This window comes from Bubalus bubalis, chromosome 2 (genome assembly GCF_019923935.1).
Source record: "Bubalus bubalis isolate 160015118507 breed Murrah chromosome 2, NDDB_SH_1, whole genome shotgun sequence".
NCBI lineage: Eukaryota > Metazoa > Chordata > Mammalia > Artiodactyla > Bovidae > Bubalus > Bubalus bubalis.
The window spans coordinates 180443827-180462004 of NC_059158.1; the positions used below are offsets into that span (position 1 = coordinate 180443827).

General features: G+C 40.3%; 1 protein-coding gene across 4 annotated transcripts in view; it reads right to left on the reverse strand.

Annotated features, from left to right (window-relative positions):
• Positions 1-18178, reverse strand: part of LOC102403333 (calcipressin-3) — a 101592-nt gene that overhangs the window by 61059 nt on the left and 22355 nt on the right. For 2 of the 4 annotated variants that reach the window (XM_006077978.4, XM_006077979.4), the window contains exons 3-5: positions 13239-13412; positions 12023-12194; positions 8671-10779 (exon numbers count right to left, since the gene is read on the reverse strand). The exons of 1 other annotated variant lie outside the window; for it this stretch is intronic. In XM_006077978.4, coding sequence (XP_006078040.2) covers positions 10595-10779; positions 12023-12194; positions 13239-13412 — 531 coding nt within the window. In that variant the 3' untranslated portion in view covers positions 8671-10594. Of the gene's footprint in view, positions 1-8670; positions 10780-12022; positions 12195-13238; positions 13413-18178 lie in introns of those variants that run through there. One more of the 4 variants, XM_044938113.2, reaches the window with a different exon arrangement.

An 18178-nucleotide genomic window follows, 5' to 3' on the forward strand; every position in this document is an offset into this window, starting at 1 on the left:
GGGTGACAATATACAGGCTTGATGTACTCCTTTCCCGATTTGGAACCAGTCTGTTGGTCCATGTTCAGTTCTAACTGTTGTTTCTTGACCTGCATACAGATTTCTCAGGAGGCAGGTCAGGTGGTCTGGTATTCCCATCTCTTTCAGAATTTTCCATAGTCTGTTGTGATCCACAGAGTCAAAGGCTTTGGCATAGTCAATAAAGCAGAAATAGATGTTTTTCTGGAACTCTCTTGCTTTTTTGATGATCTAACGGATGTTGGCAGTGTGATTTCTGGTTCCTCTGCCTTTTCTAAAACCAGCTTGAACATCAGGAAGTTCATGGTTCACATATTGCTGAAGCCTGGCTTGGAGAATTTTGAGCATTACTTTGCTAGCATGTGAGATGAGTGCAACTGTGCGGTAGTTTGAGCATTCTTTGGCATTGCCTTTGGGACTGGAATGAAAACTGACTTTTTCCAGTCCAGCAGCCACTGCTGAGTATTCCAAATTTGCTGGCATATTGAGTGCAGCACTTTCACAGCATCATCTTTTAGGATTTGAAATAGCTCAACTGGAATTTTATCACCTCCACTATCTTTGCTCATAGTGATGCTTCCTAAAGCCCAGTTGACCTCACATTCCAGGATGTCTGGCTCTAGGTGAGTGATCACACCATCGTGGTTATCTGGGTCATGAAGATCTTTTTTGTACAGTTCTTCTGTGTATTCTTTCCACCTCTTCTTAATATCTTCTGCTTCCGTTAGGTCCACACCATTTCTCTCTTTTATTGTGCTCATCTTTGCATGAAATGTTCCCTTGGGATCTCTAATTTTCTTAAAGCGATCTCTAGTCTTTCCCATTTTATTGCTTTCCTCTATTTCTTTGCGTTGATCACTGAGGAAGCCTTTCTTATCTCTCCTTGCTATTCTCTGGAACTCTGCATTCAGATGGGTATATCTTTCCTTTTCTCCTTTGCCTTTTGTTTCTCTTCTTTTCTCAGCTATTCTCGTGGCAAAACTCCGTTAGCCTTTGACCTGCTTCATTTTGTACCCCACGGCCAAATTTGCCTGTTACTCCAGGTATCTCTTGACTTCCTACCTTTGCATTCCAGTCCTCTATGATGAAAAGGACATCTTTTGGGGGTGTTAGTTCTAGCAGGTCTTATAGGTCTTCATAGAACCATTCAACTTCAGCTTCTTCAGCGTTACTGGTTGGGGCATAGAGTTGGATTACTGTGATATTGAATGGTTTGCCTTGGAAACGAACAGAGATCATTCTGTCGTTTTTGAGATTGCATCCAAGTACTGTATTTGGGACTCTTTTGTTGACTATGATGGCTACTCCATTTCTTCTAAGGGATTCTTGCTCACAGTAGTAGATATAATGGTCATCTGAGTTAAATTCACCCATTCCAGTCCATTTTAGTTCGCTGATTCCTAAAATGTCGATGTTCACTCTTGCCATCTCTTGTTTGACCACTTCCAATTTGCCTTGGTTCATGGACCTAATATTCCAGGTTGCTATGCCATATTGCTCTTTAAAGCATCAGACTTGACTTCCATCACCAGTCACATACACAACTGGGTGTTGTTTTTGCTTTGCCTCTGTCTCTTCATTCTTTCTGGAGAAGGCAATGGCACCCCACTCCAGTACTCTTGCCTGGAAAATCTCATGGATGGAGGAGCCTAGTAGGCTGCAGTCCATGGGGTCACTAAGAGTCAGACACGACTGAGCGACTTCCCTTTCACTTTTCACTTTCATGCATTGGAGAAGGAAATGGCAACCCACTCCAGTGTTCTTGCCTGGAGAATCCGGGGGACAGAGGACCTTGGTGGGCTGCCGTCTATGGGGTTGCACAGAGTCGGACACGACTGAAGTGACTTAGCAGCTTCATTCTTTCTGGAGGTATTTCTCCACTTATCTCCAGTAGACTATTGGGCACCTGCCGACTTTGGGAGTTCATCTTTCAGTGTCCTATCTTTTTGCTTTTTCATACTGTTCATGGGGTTCTCAAGGCAAAAATACTGAAGTGGTTTGTCATTCCTTTCTCAGTGGACCATGTTTTGTCAGAACTTACCACGAAGACCAGTCCTCTTGGGTGGCCCTACATGGCATGGCTCATAGTTTCATTGAGCAAGACTGGGCAAGATGGTCCATGTGATCAGTTTGATTAGTTTTCTGTGATTGTGGTTTTAAAAGCATAAAAGCGTATACTTAGATAATTAAAAGCATATACTTAATTACATATACATTTAAAAGCATATGCTTAATTATCCATGTTCTGATTAGAGTTTGAAAGTTTATTTCCACTGCTGTTTTGTTGCAATTATGAATGGTATCTTATTGCTTACAGTTTGGCTATTGATAGTGGAAGAAAATGCTACTTATTTTTGAAAGAAATTATTCTATTCAGCAACATCACTGTAACTTCTTAGAGATTCTGAGAGTTTCACTTGGTTTTTACATTTATCAAACCATGAAGTTTCCCTCTGATGTCCCAATCTAAGAATACTCTTACTTAGAGAAATTATTAAACAAATTTTAATTTGTAAGCCTATCCTTTAACTGATTAAAGTCAGGATTTTAGTAGAAAATTTCTTTCAGTGTTCTTCGTGCACCAGTGCAATGAAACACTCCTAAGCAAAAGGGCTCCATAGTTGATCAGAGTTTTGGAGACTCAGAATGTACAAATTTGTAAGTTCCTAGAAGCACAACAATATAGAAGCTGTTTAACTTTTCCAAACATTTCAGACAACAAGCTTTTCCCAAATAACAAATTTTGATACACCCTATTTAAATACCTAACCTATAAATTACTTACATTTATACTCTCTATGTCTCAGAAGACCAGGGGAAGTTTGGCAGAATTTTAGATCTTTCCTGTAAGCTTTAGATTTATATCTTTTTTTTCTTATAGATTAGAATTATATTTTGATGTGTTCAGTGAAGGCAGAGTGGGTTACTGCTCACTCCTCATATCTGTTCTAACATGTTTCTTGGTGATAATACAATTCCAATACAAACATTGTTGAATTTAACTTTTAAAGCAGTCTATTTTTTCCCCCCATTTTCTTTCTTTTATTTAAGTCAGCCTACTATTATGAGGTAAATTACCTAAAGCTTAATTCTTGTATTCTCTATTCTGCATTACAACAGTGTTTTATTTTTAGGTTATTTGCAGTGTTTTTCCAACTTGCTGTTTCAGGAAAGAATTTTTAGCTCCAGTGAAATCTTATTTTAAGGTCATTATGTACAACAGACTACCAGGCCCCGGTCACCTGGAGGCCCAGCTCCACCTGGAGGCCACCCCCCAGAACACAGCTTGAAAACATCTGGGACAATGGCAACGTCCTCATCAACTCTGAGTTAGTGGTATTAAAACAGAAAAACACTACTGATTTTAAGAACCTTTGAATCCTAGTATGTTTCCTCCTGAAAAACGAAAGATATCAGTTCAGCAGAGTAGAAGAGTGTGGTAGAGAGAACCTGGGGACAGAGGCAAGAAACTCAGATCTCCCAAGTGGGCGACCATCCAGATGTGTGAACTTGGCGATGTCTCTTGGGCCATTTGCTTGCAAATGTGTGAGTAGGAGGCGTGGGGCGGGGGAGTGGCGGCCACTGAAATACGTGTGTTCTGAACTGTCCTGTGAGCTCTCACAGCTGCTGGAGGGGGGGCCTGGGTCTCCACTCTCCCACCCTGCCTCCTTTCAAAAGAAGCAGCTTTGTTTACCTATTTTTTTTTTTTTTTTTTGGTAATCGGTTTTACACTGGGATTTATATAAGATTTTATTTGAACAAATAGCAGATGGCTTCAAAACTGGTATGGGGACTTCCCTGGTCCAGTGGTTAAGAGTCCACCTTCCAATGCAGGGGACACAGGTTTGATCCTTGATCAGGGGACTAAGATCCCACATCCTGCAGGACAGCTAAGCTCGGGCACCACCACTACTGAGCCCCCGTGCTCTTCAGCCCGAGCACCACAACTGGAGAGAAGCCTGGCAACTAAGACCCAATGTAGCCAAATAAACAAACAGAGAAATAATATATTTTTTTAAAGTGGTATGTATATTTTAAAAAATCACTGTACTAAATAATCTCTACAGTCATTTCTTCTAGCTTTAACATTTTGGAGTTTTTTTTTTTTTTTTAAACTAAGACAGAAAATAGGTTTTTACCAAAAATAAATAATTAAAAAAAAAGATGTATTTATTTATTAGCTGTGGTGGGTCTTCGCTGCTGTGTGTGGGCTTCTCTAGTTGAGGCGAGCAGGGGCTACTCTCCGTTGCAGTATGTTGGCTTCTCATTGCAGTGGCCTCTCTTGCTGTGGAGCATGGGCTCTAGGGTGCTTGGGCTTTGGTAGCTGCAACACATGGGCTCAGCTGATGCAGTGCACGGGCTTAGCTGCTCCATGGCATGTAGGGTCTGCCTGGACCAGCAATGGAGTTGGTGTCCCCTGCACTGCAAGGAAGATTCTTAATCAGTGGACTACCAGGGAAGCCCAAAGGCAAATCATTTCTAGCTGAGGAGCAAACCAGGGTAAAAACTTTTCTTGGTGAAGAACATAAACCAGAGTGGTTATTTCCAGAGTCAGTGGCGAGTCACCACCACCTTTAACTCCGGCACAAACACAGCACTAATGTGCAGTGGGATCAGGTTAAACAATCAAACATAATATTTCCCTTTTCTGCCTTTTCTGTGTTATTACCTAAACGTGAGTGATACTTATTGAAAATACTACAAAGAAAACTCAATTCACAGGATTTAAAAAAAAACACAACTAACTTTATTAGCTTTAAAAACAAAACTGTTACCATTAATCACAAAGATTTCCCCCAAAATTACATTCTGCTTTTGTCACCTTGACAAGACAAGGAATGTTTAAATGTCCTCAAAATACAGAAGAGCTGAAGTTGACAAATAACACAGTATACACACTACGAATCGCCACTGTAAGCACACTGAAATGTGGAATACACACCTGTGAATTATCAGCCAGTTTTTGGAAGTATAGGAATATCCACTACAGATGATAGTAGCAGAAAGGTAACGTCCCCCAAAATGTAACAGAAGGTCAGACATTTGCAGATAAAATAATAAATCTGACTCCTGGGTTCAGTTAACACAGAAGTGAAATGGTGGAGAAACATTTCTTGAACTTGGAGGCTACGCACAGTATGCTGCTGCTGCTGCTGCTGCTGCTAAGTCGCTTCAGTCGTGTCCGACTCTGCGCGACCCCATAGACGGCAGCCCACCAGGCTCCCCCGTCCCTGGGATTCTCCAGGCAAGAACACTGGAGTGGGTTGCCAGTTCCTTCTCCAATGCATGAAAGTGAATAGTGAAAGTCAAGTCACCCAGTCGTGTCCGACTCTTCATGACCCCATGGACTGCAGCCCACCAGGCTCCTCCGCCCATGGGATTTTCCAGGCAAGAGTACTGGAGTGGGGTGCCATTGCCTTCTCCAATGCACAGTATAGGAGGATTGAAATCACGGGGCCCCGACTTGGGCTGAGAAGCGGTGGGAGGAGTATGGCACACCAGCAGGACTAGCCACCTTTATCTCTCCTCAGTCCCCAATCTGAGTTAGGAAGACTGGGGACTGAATAGAAAACAACACAGAAAACCACAGATTAGGTGCATAGATACGTCTTCCCTTATGACAAGAATGGACAGTCAGTCAAAGCCACGCAGGAGTTCCAAGAGCCTGCAGAACACAGTTTTGTTTCCAAAGGAAATGTAGGTTTACAGGAGAGACCACATGACTGATTTAGCAAAAGGCCTTCAAATTTTTGTTTAAATGGACAGGGATACTTTGACCTAGCCCAAGATTAGCTCTTTTTAACCCTAGCTGGAAAGTTCTAATTTGACCATTTTTATAATTTTTTGATCAGTGAATCTAGGAATTGGAAATTTCAGTTGCTTAGTTGCTTGTATAGTCATTAATAATGACACTCTACAAATTATTACAATTTCCCCCTGATTCACGGTTAAAAAACAATGGCATTCCAATGAAGGTGCTCTGACTGACCCCACTCCAATGGAAGTTTAAAAAACATGTATTTATCAAATTGTTGGACAAGGTTCATAAATCTTATTCTTTAAATCTGTTGAACCTTTTAAAAGACACAGTTCTACAACACGGACTTACTTCTTAAGCTAGAAGGCAACTACGTCTCTAAGTCTTTAGTTTCTTTATATTAGCATACTTATTGTAAGAAATTCCTTTCCAACAGGAAGATAAAAATGCAGGTGAGCCAAGAAGGGAAAGACTGACTGATCTCACCTGCAGGAGAGGTATGAAGTACATAACTCTGGAGAAAACAGAGATATCCACCAGACAGTGAGCCTGAGGCACCAAAGAATTTTGTTGTTTCCAATGCTTAATTATATTTTAGATTTTCCCTTCTAAAAAAAAGCCATGGACTGTAAACAAGTCTGTATAAAAACACGAAGCACAGGTCAGCCTTCAATCATTGACAGAATTGCATCTCACAAACACTGAGTGAGCATTCCCTTCCACAGCAAGCCCTTTCCAAATCATATTAGGTCTCATTCTGCTTCATTACAGTCATGTTTCAAGTATGCCTATTTATATTGTAATCCGATTATTATGAAAATCTAGGAAAGCCTACATAAAATGTCACCACAATTCCTGGCTACCAAAATAACATTAAGTAGATTCCAAACCCAATGGTACAAGGACAACAAAAACACAAAACATGGAACATGAAATTCATTCATTGAAATTACTAAGTCACTGACTTTGTCAGATAAGAGTTTTCTTATTCATTGTATCTCACTGGGGAAAAGGAATTTTTTCCACTTTTGTTTCTTATGACTGGTTATCGTGGCCTCTGAGTGTCTTTAAGAAGTCAGTTCAAGAAAAAGTAGAGAAAAGCCACAGCCTGGACATTGGGACTGCCAATTCGAGAACCTGGGCTGCCTTCTGTGGGCTTCATACCAAGTCACATCGCCTGCTTTCTCATCTAAGCAACACGAGGATTCGACGATATGATTTCCAAAGCTGCCCTCAGCTCTGTAATTGAGATTCTGAGAAATCAAATATTTCCACTGTATATCACAACATTTTAAAAAGATGGGATTAATGGGAATGGGAAAAACAATCATATTCTAGAAGAATGAAAGAGCTAGACTGACGCTATCTCCTGGCATCTCTTTGATTTGAATATCCCATAAACCAAAATGTTGATTTAAACTTTTATGCTACAAACAATAAAGTCCAGTTGTACAGCACAGGGCGCTATAGTCAATACCCTGTGATAAACCGTAATGGAAAAGAATACAAACAAGGATATGTATCTGTATGTGTAACTGAATCACTTTGCTCTGCAGCAGAAACTAACACAACACTGTAAAATCAACTATATTTCAATTACAAAAAATACCCTTTACGTTGAACTTAAAAGTTCCCAGTAGCTTTTATTTGGCTCTTAATTACCGATAGGCTTTAGTGTACAACATTTTGGAGAAGCAGAATGTGAAAGGACTAGTTTGCTTTCACCTGATTTTCAGCTCTCCAAGGCAAGGGAACTGTTTTTACCATTTCTGCCTCTTAGCACCTAAACCAGTAGATGCTCAGAGGCGTACACTTCTAAATATAACAGATTCACTTCTGGTTTCGTCAGGGGGGTAAAGTGAAAGAACCTAGACCACAAGAGCCCATGCATTGCAAGTTCTGTCAACTATTTTTATTGTATTATAATTTTCTTATCTTCTACAAATGTTTTTCCTAACAAAAAGCATCATCTTCTTCCCTCATAATTGCCTAACCTGATTCGAGATTATGGTGTCTAAAGAAACCATGGCTATTATACTTACAGTTAAATCTAAGTGATGACTCAGTTTCAAAGAAGAAACTGAGTTCATGTACATGAACTTATTAAAAGGTACTTAAATAAAAGATTAATGAGACTCGTCTCTCACAAGATGGATACATGAACTGGATACAGAATAGTCAAAAAAGATCAGAGATCATAATACCTGGGGAGATTCTGGTTGATTTCACAATATTAAAATGTTGACGGGTAGGAATTGCCTGGAGGTCCAGTGGTTAGGACTTGGTGCATTCATTGCCAAGGGCTTGGGTTCAATCCCTGGTCAAGGAAATAAGATTCTCTCAAAGCTGTGGGGTACAGTCAAAAATTTTAAAAAGTTAATGGGTTTAGTAGTTTTTCTTTTAGAGCTCATGTTGTGGAAACACTATACTAGAAAGAACAAAAATATTAATGTTTTCCATTCAGAAAAGTTGCAGTGGAAGCTTGGAGTCTTAACCACTGGACCACCAGGGAAGTTCTCAGAAAAGTTTTACATATATTAAAATAAAAACACGTTATTTAATATATACTTAATTTTGGTTTAAGTTTTTCTTTAATTTATTCAACATTGAAAAAAATAAAGAGAAAAAGAAATATTCAGGTAATTCGCATTGTTGGCCGGGCTTCCCTGGTGGCTCACGCGGTAAAGAATCTGCCTGCAATGCAAGAGATCTGGGTTCGATCCCTGGGTTAGGAAGAGGCCCTGGAGAAGGAAATGGCAATCCACTCCAGTATTCTTGCCTGGAGAATTCCATGGTCAGAGGAGCCTCGTGTGCTATAGTCCATGGGGTCACAAAGAGTTAGATACAACTGAGCAACTAACACTTAAATTTGCATTGTTGGACTATAAAAGACAGTTTTAAGTTAGGGATAGAATATTCTTTAATTGGAAGGTACAGCATGAAAGCCAAGCCAAATAATAAAACATCATGACTTTTGATCACTTAGAAAATTACAGTGAATAAATATTATCTAAAAGAAAACTCAAAAATTTCCAAACATTGAAAATACATACATTTCCTGACTTACAGAGTTTGTTCTGCAATGATAAGTTAGTGCACCCAGATAAGATTAAAAACTGGCTGAATTTAGAACTGCAAAGTAAATTTATTAAGTGGCTGCCAGTTAAACTGCCAAATAATAAATTTAATAAGTTTAATAAACAGCTTACAGAATCACAAATTTCAACTGAATTTACATCGAGGCTTACCGTAAGTGGTGGATATATACAAACAGAAGAGTTGATCATCTCAGCATATTTGAAGGTAAGGAAAATATAGGAAACTTTTTTTTTTTTGCAATAAAGTTTAAGTCCTTAGAAATAAATTCTACCACAATAAGAACATCTAGACCACAGAAACACGTTACCAAAAATGTATCGATAGCATGATCTGAATTTCTGCATTTTTCTTTCGTTGTCGTGGCGGCCACACTGGTTTATTAGTCCAAACTCACAAGTCCTTGCACAGACACAGCAAGGAGCCCCGGACACTTGCCTTACAAAGAAAACCTTGGGGGAGCAGAGAACCAGTACGGCCACCTGACCTGAAGCAAAGCATTCTTAGTCACGACACTTTTCTACAAGAAGGACTTCGAAGCTCACACAGACCACAAAAGGGTTAAGAAGATGTCTGTTCAATGATACACCCTCAAACACAAGTAGGAAACAACTGTGTTTTAAGGGAAAATGCCAACTGGAAGCCACGGCAAACAAATTTCACCCAAAAGGAACTCTGACCAGTGAATTATCCCTATCTGCCCCATCTTTCCCTAATTCACAGAAAAACAATGTGTGCGACTTCTACGTCAAAGCAAACAGAAGAATGTTTAAATGGACAATTTAAAAACAGTCTTCAGAAAATCTTATCAGTACTTTTTCTGATTTAAAGTCTATGAATGATGACACACAAATATGAATAATGGCCACTCAACTGGTGGTTGAAGACGGCCCGAGCTACAGGCCGGGACGTGTCACAAATGGGAGAGCGTGGCAGCCGCCTGAGATCCCAGTCAGCAGGGTCACAGTCATCAAGCTCACAGGTGGTGCGTCTCGCTTCCAAAGCAGCAGCTCTTTGCCCGGGGGGCGTTATCAGGAACTGGGGTCTATTATGTATCACTCTGTGATGAGAACAGTGTGCTCGTAGATTTCGGCATCTTGATTCTGACAGTCGAAGGGAACTGGGCATTTCTTCCCCAAAGCTAAAGAAAAAAAAAAACCACTTGAGAAAAAAAATGATTTTCTGTGAATTATTCTCTATGCCAGGTCTCTTTCTGGGCAAAAATTTCCATGTATATTGAATAGCTATTAATCTTTGACCAAAAGATTTGTTTGGAGCCAATAGACCATTACAAACATACTCAACTAGATTATTAAGACTGTAATACTTTTTATTATTATTAAGACTATTTTTAAGTTCTCAAAAATGGAACTGCCCTGGGTGACTACCGTTTTCACTTTGGGGTACCCCATGCTATCCAGAATCAGGGAAATCAATGTTTCTGGAGGAAGCCATTCTCCAAACTTGCTGTTTAAAAGGGTCAAGAGTTGCCATGTGGTAGGGGCTAATCCTTTAAAATAACATGCTGTTCAGAACATCAGTTAAAAATTGTGCTTTTAACCAATCAGTTAAAACTGCTACTCCATGTTCTACTGTCCCCAGTGTGGGTGCTCCGCGCCCCCTGGCCTCCCCTTGGCTGAGCAGTGGTCACGGTCATGGGTGGGCATGTCCCTGCCATCCCTGGCCAGGTGGGCAGCGGCTCCGCACCACACCACCAAAGCCTCAAAGCGCACAGTCGAAGGCCCGGGGCTCGCTTAGCGCTGCGGTCGGAGGTTCTGGGCGCCGTGTCTGGGTGATTTTCTGTTTGGGGTTTTTTGTTTCTTCTTCCTCTTCAGTTTCACTTTCACAGACGTGAACCACCACGCTCGGTGTGGACTCGGTTCCTGCGTGAAGTTCATATTTCTCTCCTGCGGAGGTAAATAGCAAAGAAAGGGTTCTGAACCTTGAAACTTCTTGTTCTACTCATGTTTTCATTGCTGATTACTGGCTTTTCAATCTAAATCCTATGTCATAGTACTTTACCTTGTTTAGCCATTAGAGAATTGATGCTTTTTAAGGTTCTTAAAAAATTCTGGCATTTTGAGAAATTAGTAGTGAGGAGTACTGAGGTCTTGGGAGTTAAAATGCAAGTGCGAATTACTGGTCTATGAACAACGCACGTGTTCCTGCTTAACTTTGTAATGGTTTCTGGGTTCCCCTTGGGAGACACTTGTAAGGTTTCAGGCAGCATCGGCAATCTCTTAGAGCACCTCAGGGATCCAAGATACAGCTGTCATGTCTATAAACAACTTCCCCTCAAATGCCTTTTGTATCCCCTAATATTAAAGAAGACACAACATTATTTTAGGTGGATGACTACTATGAACCAACAATGGCACTGATTTATTATATTATTTTGGAGGGATGAGAGAGAGAAATTAAACAGAAGGAAAAGAAGAGTGGAAAAGAAATACAAGAGAAGAATCTGAAGGGATGATATGGTATCACCACCAATACCTTGATAAACTATTCAGTGTAGAAGTTGTCTGTCTGCTATTTCGATGGCAACTAATATTCTCTAATGATCTGTCATGTACTAGAATTAGGAGCAGTAAAAACTGCAGTTAGATTTACTATTACGTATATATCACTTAGTTCTTGTGTGTGTGTGTGTGTGTGTGTGTGGGCGCGTGCGTGCACTCAGTCTTGCTGAGTCGTGTCCAGCTCTGTGACTTTGTGGACTGTAGCCCACCAAGCCCCTCTGTCCATGGGATTTCCCAGGCAAGAATACTGTAGCGGGTTGCCATTTCTTTCTCCAGAGGATCTTCCCGATTCGGGGATTGAACCTGCATCTCTGTGTCTCCTGCATCGACAGGCAGATTCTTTACCACTGTGCCACCTGGGAAAGCCCTTAGTCCTTATAACCATGTTGAAGGGTAGCTCCTATGATCGCTATTTTAGATGAGAAAACAGAGGCTCAGAAAATGGAAGCCAAATAACCTGCTCAAGATCACAAAGTTAGCAGAGGCTAGAATCTGAACCCAGGTTTGTGTGACTAACTTCCACGCTGATCATGTTGCCACTAGTTGGCTAGAACACGGAAAGCTAGCTGAATGAGGGCTTTAAAGCAAAAGTTTGGAGAAAAAAACAGGCGAGAGAGAAGTTGGTTACCTGGTCCCAGTTTGGAAACAGCACAGAGTAGGTCATAATTTATAACAGGCGTTGCGTCCCCGCCCTGCTTCCACCCCACCGGAGGCGACGCGGGAGGGGAGATGAGGAACTGCTTGGCAGGCTGGGGCGGCTGTAAATACGACTTGTCTTGCGTTTCGCCGGACATCTGTACCTGCGGCGGGGGAGATGCTCACAGTTTATGGCCAGGCTATGTTTTTCACTTTCATCTTCCCATTAACTATAACACCTCTTTGGAGACAATGTAAAATTTCTCTTTGACAGGCTACATCTTCCAGAGGCTGGGTCAGAGTCTGTCTGGTTCACCACTGAACACTTAGTGCATGGCACAGAGCATTAGGTGCCCAATAAATAGTCGTCAAACAGAAAGAAAAAGCAATGTGTAGATGAATGGACAATGAATCGTACTAAGCACTGAATTCCAGTTTTAGAAGAGATTAGGTTATACCGTCACCATCGACTCCACCAAGACGTGTCCAAACATAGGTTTCATTTGTAATGTCAGACAGCAAACCCCATCTTAATTTTTTTTTTTTAATTTTGAAAGCTAGACCAAGGGGAAAAAAATGCTTTGTGAAAAATAAAACAGTACACCTAACAGCTTATCTAATGCTTTTATTTCACTAATTCTTCCAAGAAGTGATTGGTTTGTCAGAGTCCTATCAATGGAGGATTCGAATAATAAGGATGGCCAATTCTCATTAACTTGCAGGATCCTCTGCAATTCCAAAGTCCAGGACAGCCTTTCTGTACATGCTGTCTGCTCCCTGCTCACCCCTTGGGCTGGGAGCCAGTTTCAATAGGGCGCCTCTTAGGAATCACAGCCCACGGAAATGAGTGCAGAGACTGCTTTTCTCACATCTTCCAAGGATGTCCATTCTAGACGACAGGAGAAAAGTGACCTTAAGGTGTTAGGGCTTAATCCTCTCAACCCCAGTTGAGAAAAGCTGCCAGAAAAAAATGAAGCCCTCTGTTAGGCTAAGCAAAACAAAGTCAGGAGGGCAAATATGCTTAACAAGTGTATATGTTTATGTATCTGTAAAACAATGGAAAAATATGTTTACATGATTTGCTGATTGGGATTCTTCATTTCAAAGACCTCTGATACGATGATAGAGAAGACGGAGAACTGACAGTATCGTTGGATGGAGGAAAACAAGTTCAGCCCACTCTGCCCTCTGCACAATGAAGTAAGTACCTGTGCGAAATACAGCTTCAGCTTCCTTCCGTTGAAGTCTGTCTCGTGGAGTTCTATTCGAGCCCGTGCTGCTGCCTCAGGCTTGCTGAAATTTATTCGGACTCTTCTAAAGCTTTTGAACAACTGAAATGTAACTTGGTCATCATAGATGGTGAAAAGCGCTTCAAATCTCTCCTACAAAGTGAGGGGCAGCACAGCAGAGAGAATAAGGGTTGGGGGGAGAAGGAAAACCTTTACCAAGAGGAAATTTAAATCATTAAACATAAGTAGTGGAGTAGAATTCATTATAATATGTTTTTTTCCCCAAAGAAGCATTCTTTTCTTACAGGTGCACAAGAACAGGTGTCCCGTTAGTCATATGCTAAATTCTGCAGTTTGCACTTATTTTAAAAATAACTTTATTGAAGATTATATTATGTAGAGTTCATATTATATGTAAAGTATTTTAAAATGAATGTAAGGTATAAAATGATAAAAACATGCCCAATGATAGAACAAGAACATCACTACCAATTTGAAGTCCTCAGCATGCCAGAGTTTTTACCTCCATCCTATTCCTTTTTAGCTTCAAAGTAATTATTTTCTGGAATTTCAAGCTTATCTTTGTTTTTCTTTATAGTTTTACAACATTTATAAGCTCCCCTAAAGGCTGAATCATGTTGCATGTATTCTTCTATAACTTGCCTTTTTCCCTAAGGTTCTTCCTTGTGGCTGTAACTGTGAGCCACCCTCTTCAGGACTGTATAATATTCCGTTGTACAGCTATACCACAATTCCTCTAATGCTGCGGGAATCTGGACTGCCTTCAGTTTTTGCCACTACAATGCTGTTATGAACATTCTTGGTACCCATATGCATGGGTTTCTCTGGTGTACACACTATAAGTGGAATTACTGGGCCTTTGTTGTTCAGTCACTAAGTTATACACCACTCTCTGAGACCTCATGGACTGCAGCACGCCAGGCTTCCCTGTCCGTCACTATCTCCTAGAGTCTGCTCAAACTCATGTCCATTGAGTCAGTGATGCCATCCAACCATCTCATCCTCTGTTGCCCCCTTCTCCTCCCGCCCTCAATCTTTCCCAGCATCAGGGTCTTTTCCAGTGAGTCAGCTCTTCATATCAGGTAGCCAAAGTACTAGAGCTTCAGCTTCAGCATCAGTCCTTCCAGTTAATATTCAAGATTGATTTCCTTTAGGATTGACTAGTTTGATCTCCTTGCTGTCCAAGGGATTCGCAGGAGTCTTCTCCAGCACCACAATTCGAAAGCATCAATTCTTTCGTTCTCAGCCTTCTTTATGGTCCAACTCTCACATTTGTACATGACTCCTGGAAAAACCATAGCTTTGACTATATGGACCTTTGTCGGCAAAGTCGCGACTTTGCTTTTTAATACACTGTCTAGGTTTGTCAGAGCTTTCTTTCCAAGGAGCAAGCGTCTTTTAAGCAAGCGTCCTGGGCCTCAACACTGACATATCTTTTACTTTAGTAGATGATACCAAATAGTTTTCCAAAGTGTTTGTACCAATTTACTGTCTAAGAGTGAAAGTGTGCTCTGGTTGCTTCATATCTATGCCAACATTTGATATAGACCTTTAAATTTTTACCAATGCAAAGTAAGGAATACGAAATCAGCTCTAATTTTGGTTATAATTCACATTTCTTTGAAAAATAAAGACGTTGAACCTCTTTTCATGTTTATGGGTCTTCTGGGGTTCCTCTTAACATGATATAGCTTCCCAGGTGGCGCTAGTGGTAAAGAACCTGCCTGCCAATGCAGGAGACAAAAGAGAAGCAGTTAGGTTCCTGGGTTGGGAAGATTCCCTGGAAGAGGGCACGGCAACCCACTCCAGTATTCTTGCCTGCAGAATCCATGATATGTGTGCTCATATCTTTTGTCCATTCTTCTATTGGGTTGTCTCTTTTAATTGAGGAATGGGAGTTCTATTGGGGTACTAATTCTTTGTTAATTATAGGTGCCATAAGTACTTTTTCCCAATTTTTTTTTTGAGATATACAAGTTTTAAATTTGAACCTTACTAAATTTATCAGTTTTCTTCCTTTTGTATTGTGTCTTGAGAAATCCTTGTATACTCTGAGATCACAATGATGTTCTCCCAGATGGTCTTAAAATTTTATGATTTCACCTTTCATTTTTAACTCTGTACTCTCCATAAAACTAAAGTGTATGAGATGCCCATCCCACTCCCACCAGTAACCACCGTCTATTTTCTGCCACTCTAGATCAGATCATATTTTTTTAGTATTTCATATAAATGTGCTTTTGGCCGGGGAGGGGGGGTCCTGGGTTTTTTCCCTGAGCATAATCATTTTGAGAGTCATATTACTGGGTTCTCTTTTATGATCCTTTTTATTATCAAGTAGAATTCCACTGTAAGGATATTTATGCATGTACCTGCTGACAGGCAACTGGGTTGTTACTAGTTTTCAGTTCAGTTCAGTTGCTCAGTCGTGTCCGACTCTTTGCCACCCCATGAATCGCAGCATGCCAGGCCTCCCTGTCCATCACCAACTCCTGGAATTCACTCATGTGAATGTGAATTCACATGTCCTTGTGTTGACTTTAAAAAACTACTTTGTGCTTTTTGTGTCAAACTTAGAAATTTAGAAATCTCTGCCATACCCAAGGTCACTAGGATTTTCTCCTATGTTTTCTAGCTTAGTTTTTACATTTAGGTCTAGGATCCACTTCAAGTTAATTTTTTATGTGAGACAAGAGTCAGAGTTCACTTTTTTCTTTCCCCATATGGCTATCCCTTGGTTCCAGCTCCCATGGTTGAAATGATTATCCTTCACTCAGTACATTGAAAACTATTCAACATAGTTGAAAGAAATTAAAGACCCAAATAAGTAGAGACACACACCACTTTCTCTTCGGGGAATCACCTGTTTGACATTATTGATTCTATGTATATTTACTCTCTATTTCATTAATTTCTACTCTTTGTTCTTTGAGTTTTTCCTTTTTCTATTGCCTTAAGTTGGATGCTGAGTCTGTAATTTTTCAATTTCCTCCTTTTTAATAGAAACATTTAAGGAATATATATTTCTAAATATTATTTTTTAGCTATTCCCACAAGTTTGAATATATATTACTTTCATTATTATTTGATTCTAAGTATTTAGTTTAATTTCCATTATGATTTCTTCCTTGTCTCATGAATTGTTTAGATATTTCTTAAAATTCCAAATAGGTGGGAGATTTTGCTTGTTATCTTTTTAACATCTCATTTATTTTCACTATGATCAGAGGTTTTTATCCATAGAGATATCAACCCTTCAATATTTTTGAGGCTTGCTTTTGTTACAATATTTCATCCATTTTCATAAATCTGCCATGCGTGCTTGAAATGTCTTTCTGTAGCTGTTGGGTGCCTGCCGTACCATAAATATGTTCAGTATGTTAAGCTTGTGTTCTTATAAGTTCTATATACTGATTTCTTTTAGAGGGGGTGTCTGTTTGAACTACTGATTACCAATAGGTTTGTTCAGATCTCCCACTCTTAGGCGGATTTATTTTTCCTTGTAATTTGCTCACTTTGGCTTCATACATTTTTACAGATATGTTAACGAATCTGTCTGCCAATGTAGGAGACTAAGATTTGATCCCTGAGTGAGGAAGATCCCTTGGAGAAGGAAATGGCAAACTGCTCCAGTATTCTTGCCTGAAAAATCCCATGGACAGAGGAGCCTGGCGGCCTAGAGTCCATAGGGTCATCAGATACAATTTAGCGACTAAACAATAAAAACAAAAAACAAGTTTAGAATTGTTTTGTCTTCCTCGTGAACTACATCTTTTATTATTAGTAGCCTCTCTCTTTCTCTAGGAATGTCTTCTGTCTTAAAGTCTGTTTCGTCTGATATTAATACAGCTGGTGTAGCTTCCTGTTGGTCATACAGTCGACTGCTGAACAGCAAAGGGTTAGGGTCACCACCCTGCCCAGTTGAAAGTCTGCATATAACTTTGCAGGGGCCCTTCGTATCCATGGTTCCACACCTATGAATTAAACCAACCATGCAGACTGTATAGCACTGTAGTTTACTGGGAAAAAATCTGCATATAAGAGGGCCTGTGCAGTTCAAATCTTGTGTTGTTCAAGAGTCAACTGTATATTGCACAGAACTCAATTCCTATCCTTTATTTCTGAACTTTATGTATTCTTTTGTTTTAAATATACCTCCTAAAAAGGTGTGTAGATAATTAGCTACTTGATAATCACATCCTTCTTCCTATTTCCTTTCAAAACAATTATTAAAATCATTCCAGAAATACATCATAACTGAATGTAACATGCAGACAACAGCAGTGAGTTATACGTATCTTTCTCTTTTAAATCCCAATATGTGTGAACTGATGAAGAATTATTCAAAAATGAAGCCATGCAGGAGTTGATGAGACTTTTTCTAAGTTTTGCTGGTTTTTTTCCCTCTCTTTCACATGCATTTCCCCCTTAATGTGGCATAAACACAGCTTATGAACTGTGTGACTTTAAGGTCCGAGGTGAGCAGAAAATATGAACAATTAATGTAGAGGCAAAACTTTTGCTATTTCCTATTTGAGGAAAAAGGTCAGCGCCCTTAGCTGGTAGCTCCGCCCCTCACTGTGTCCAAGACATCAGCACGTGGATTCCTGAGCTGTCCCTAACATCCCGGGAACAGCACAAAAGGGCTTTAGAAGAATGGAGACAGGAGGCGAGGGCTTCATCTATGGACACGGACTGAAAGCACTCGGGACAAACAGAATCCATTCAGAAACCAAATTCTTTTTTTTCCCCTCCTTAAATTGTTTTAGAAATAATTCCCTGGAGCTGCGCTGGGCCCTCACTGAGGCGTGTGGGCTCTTCATCGCTGGGTTCGAGCTTTCTCTGGTCGCAGAGGGCGGGTTACTCTCTAGCTGTGGCAGGTGGGCTTCTCTTGTTGT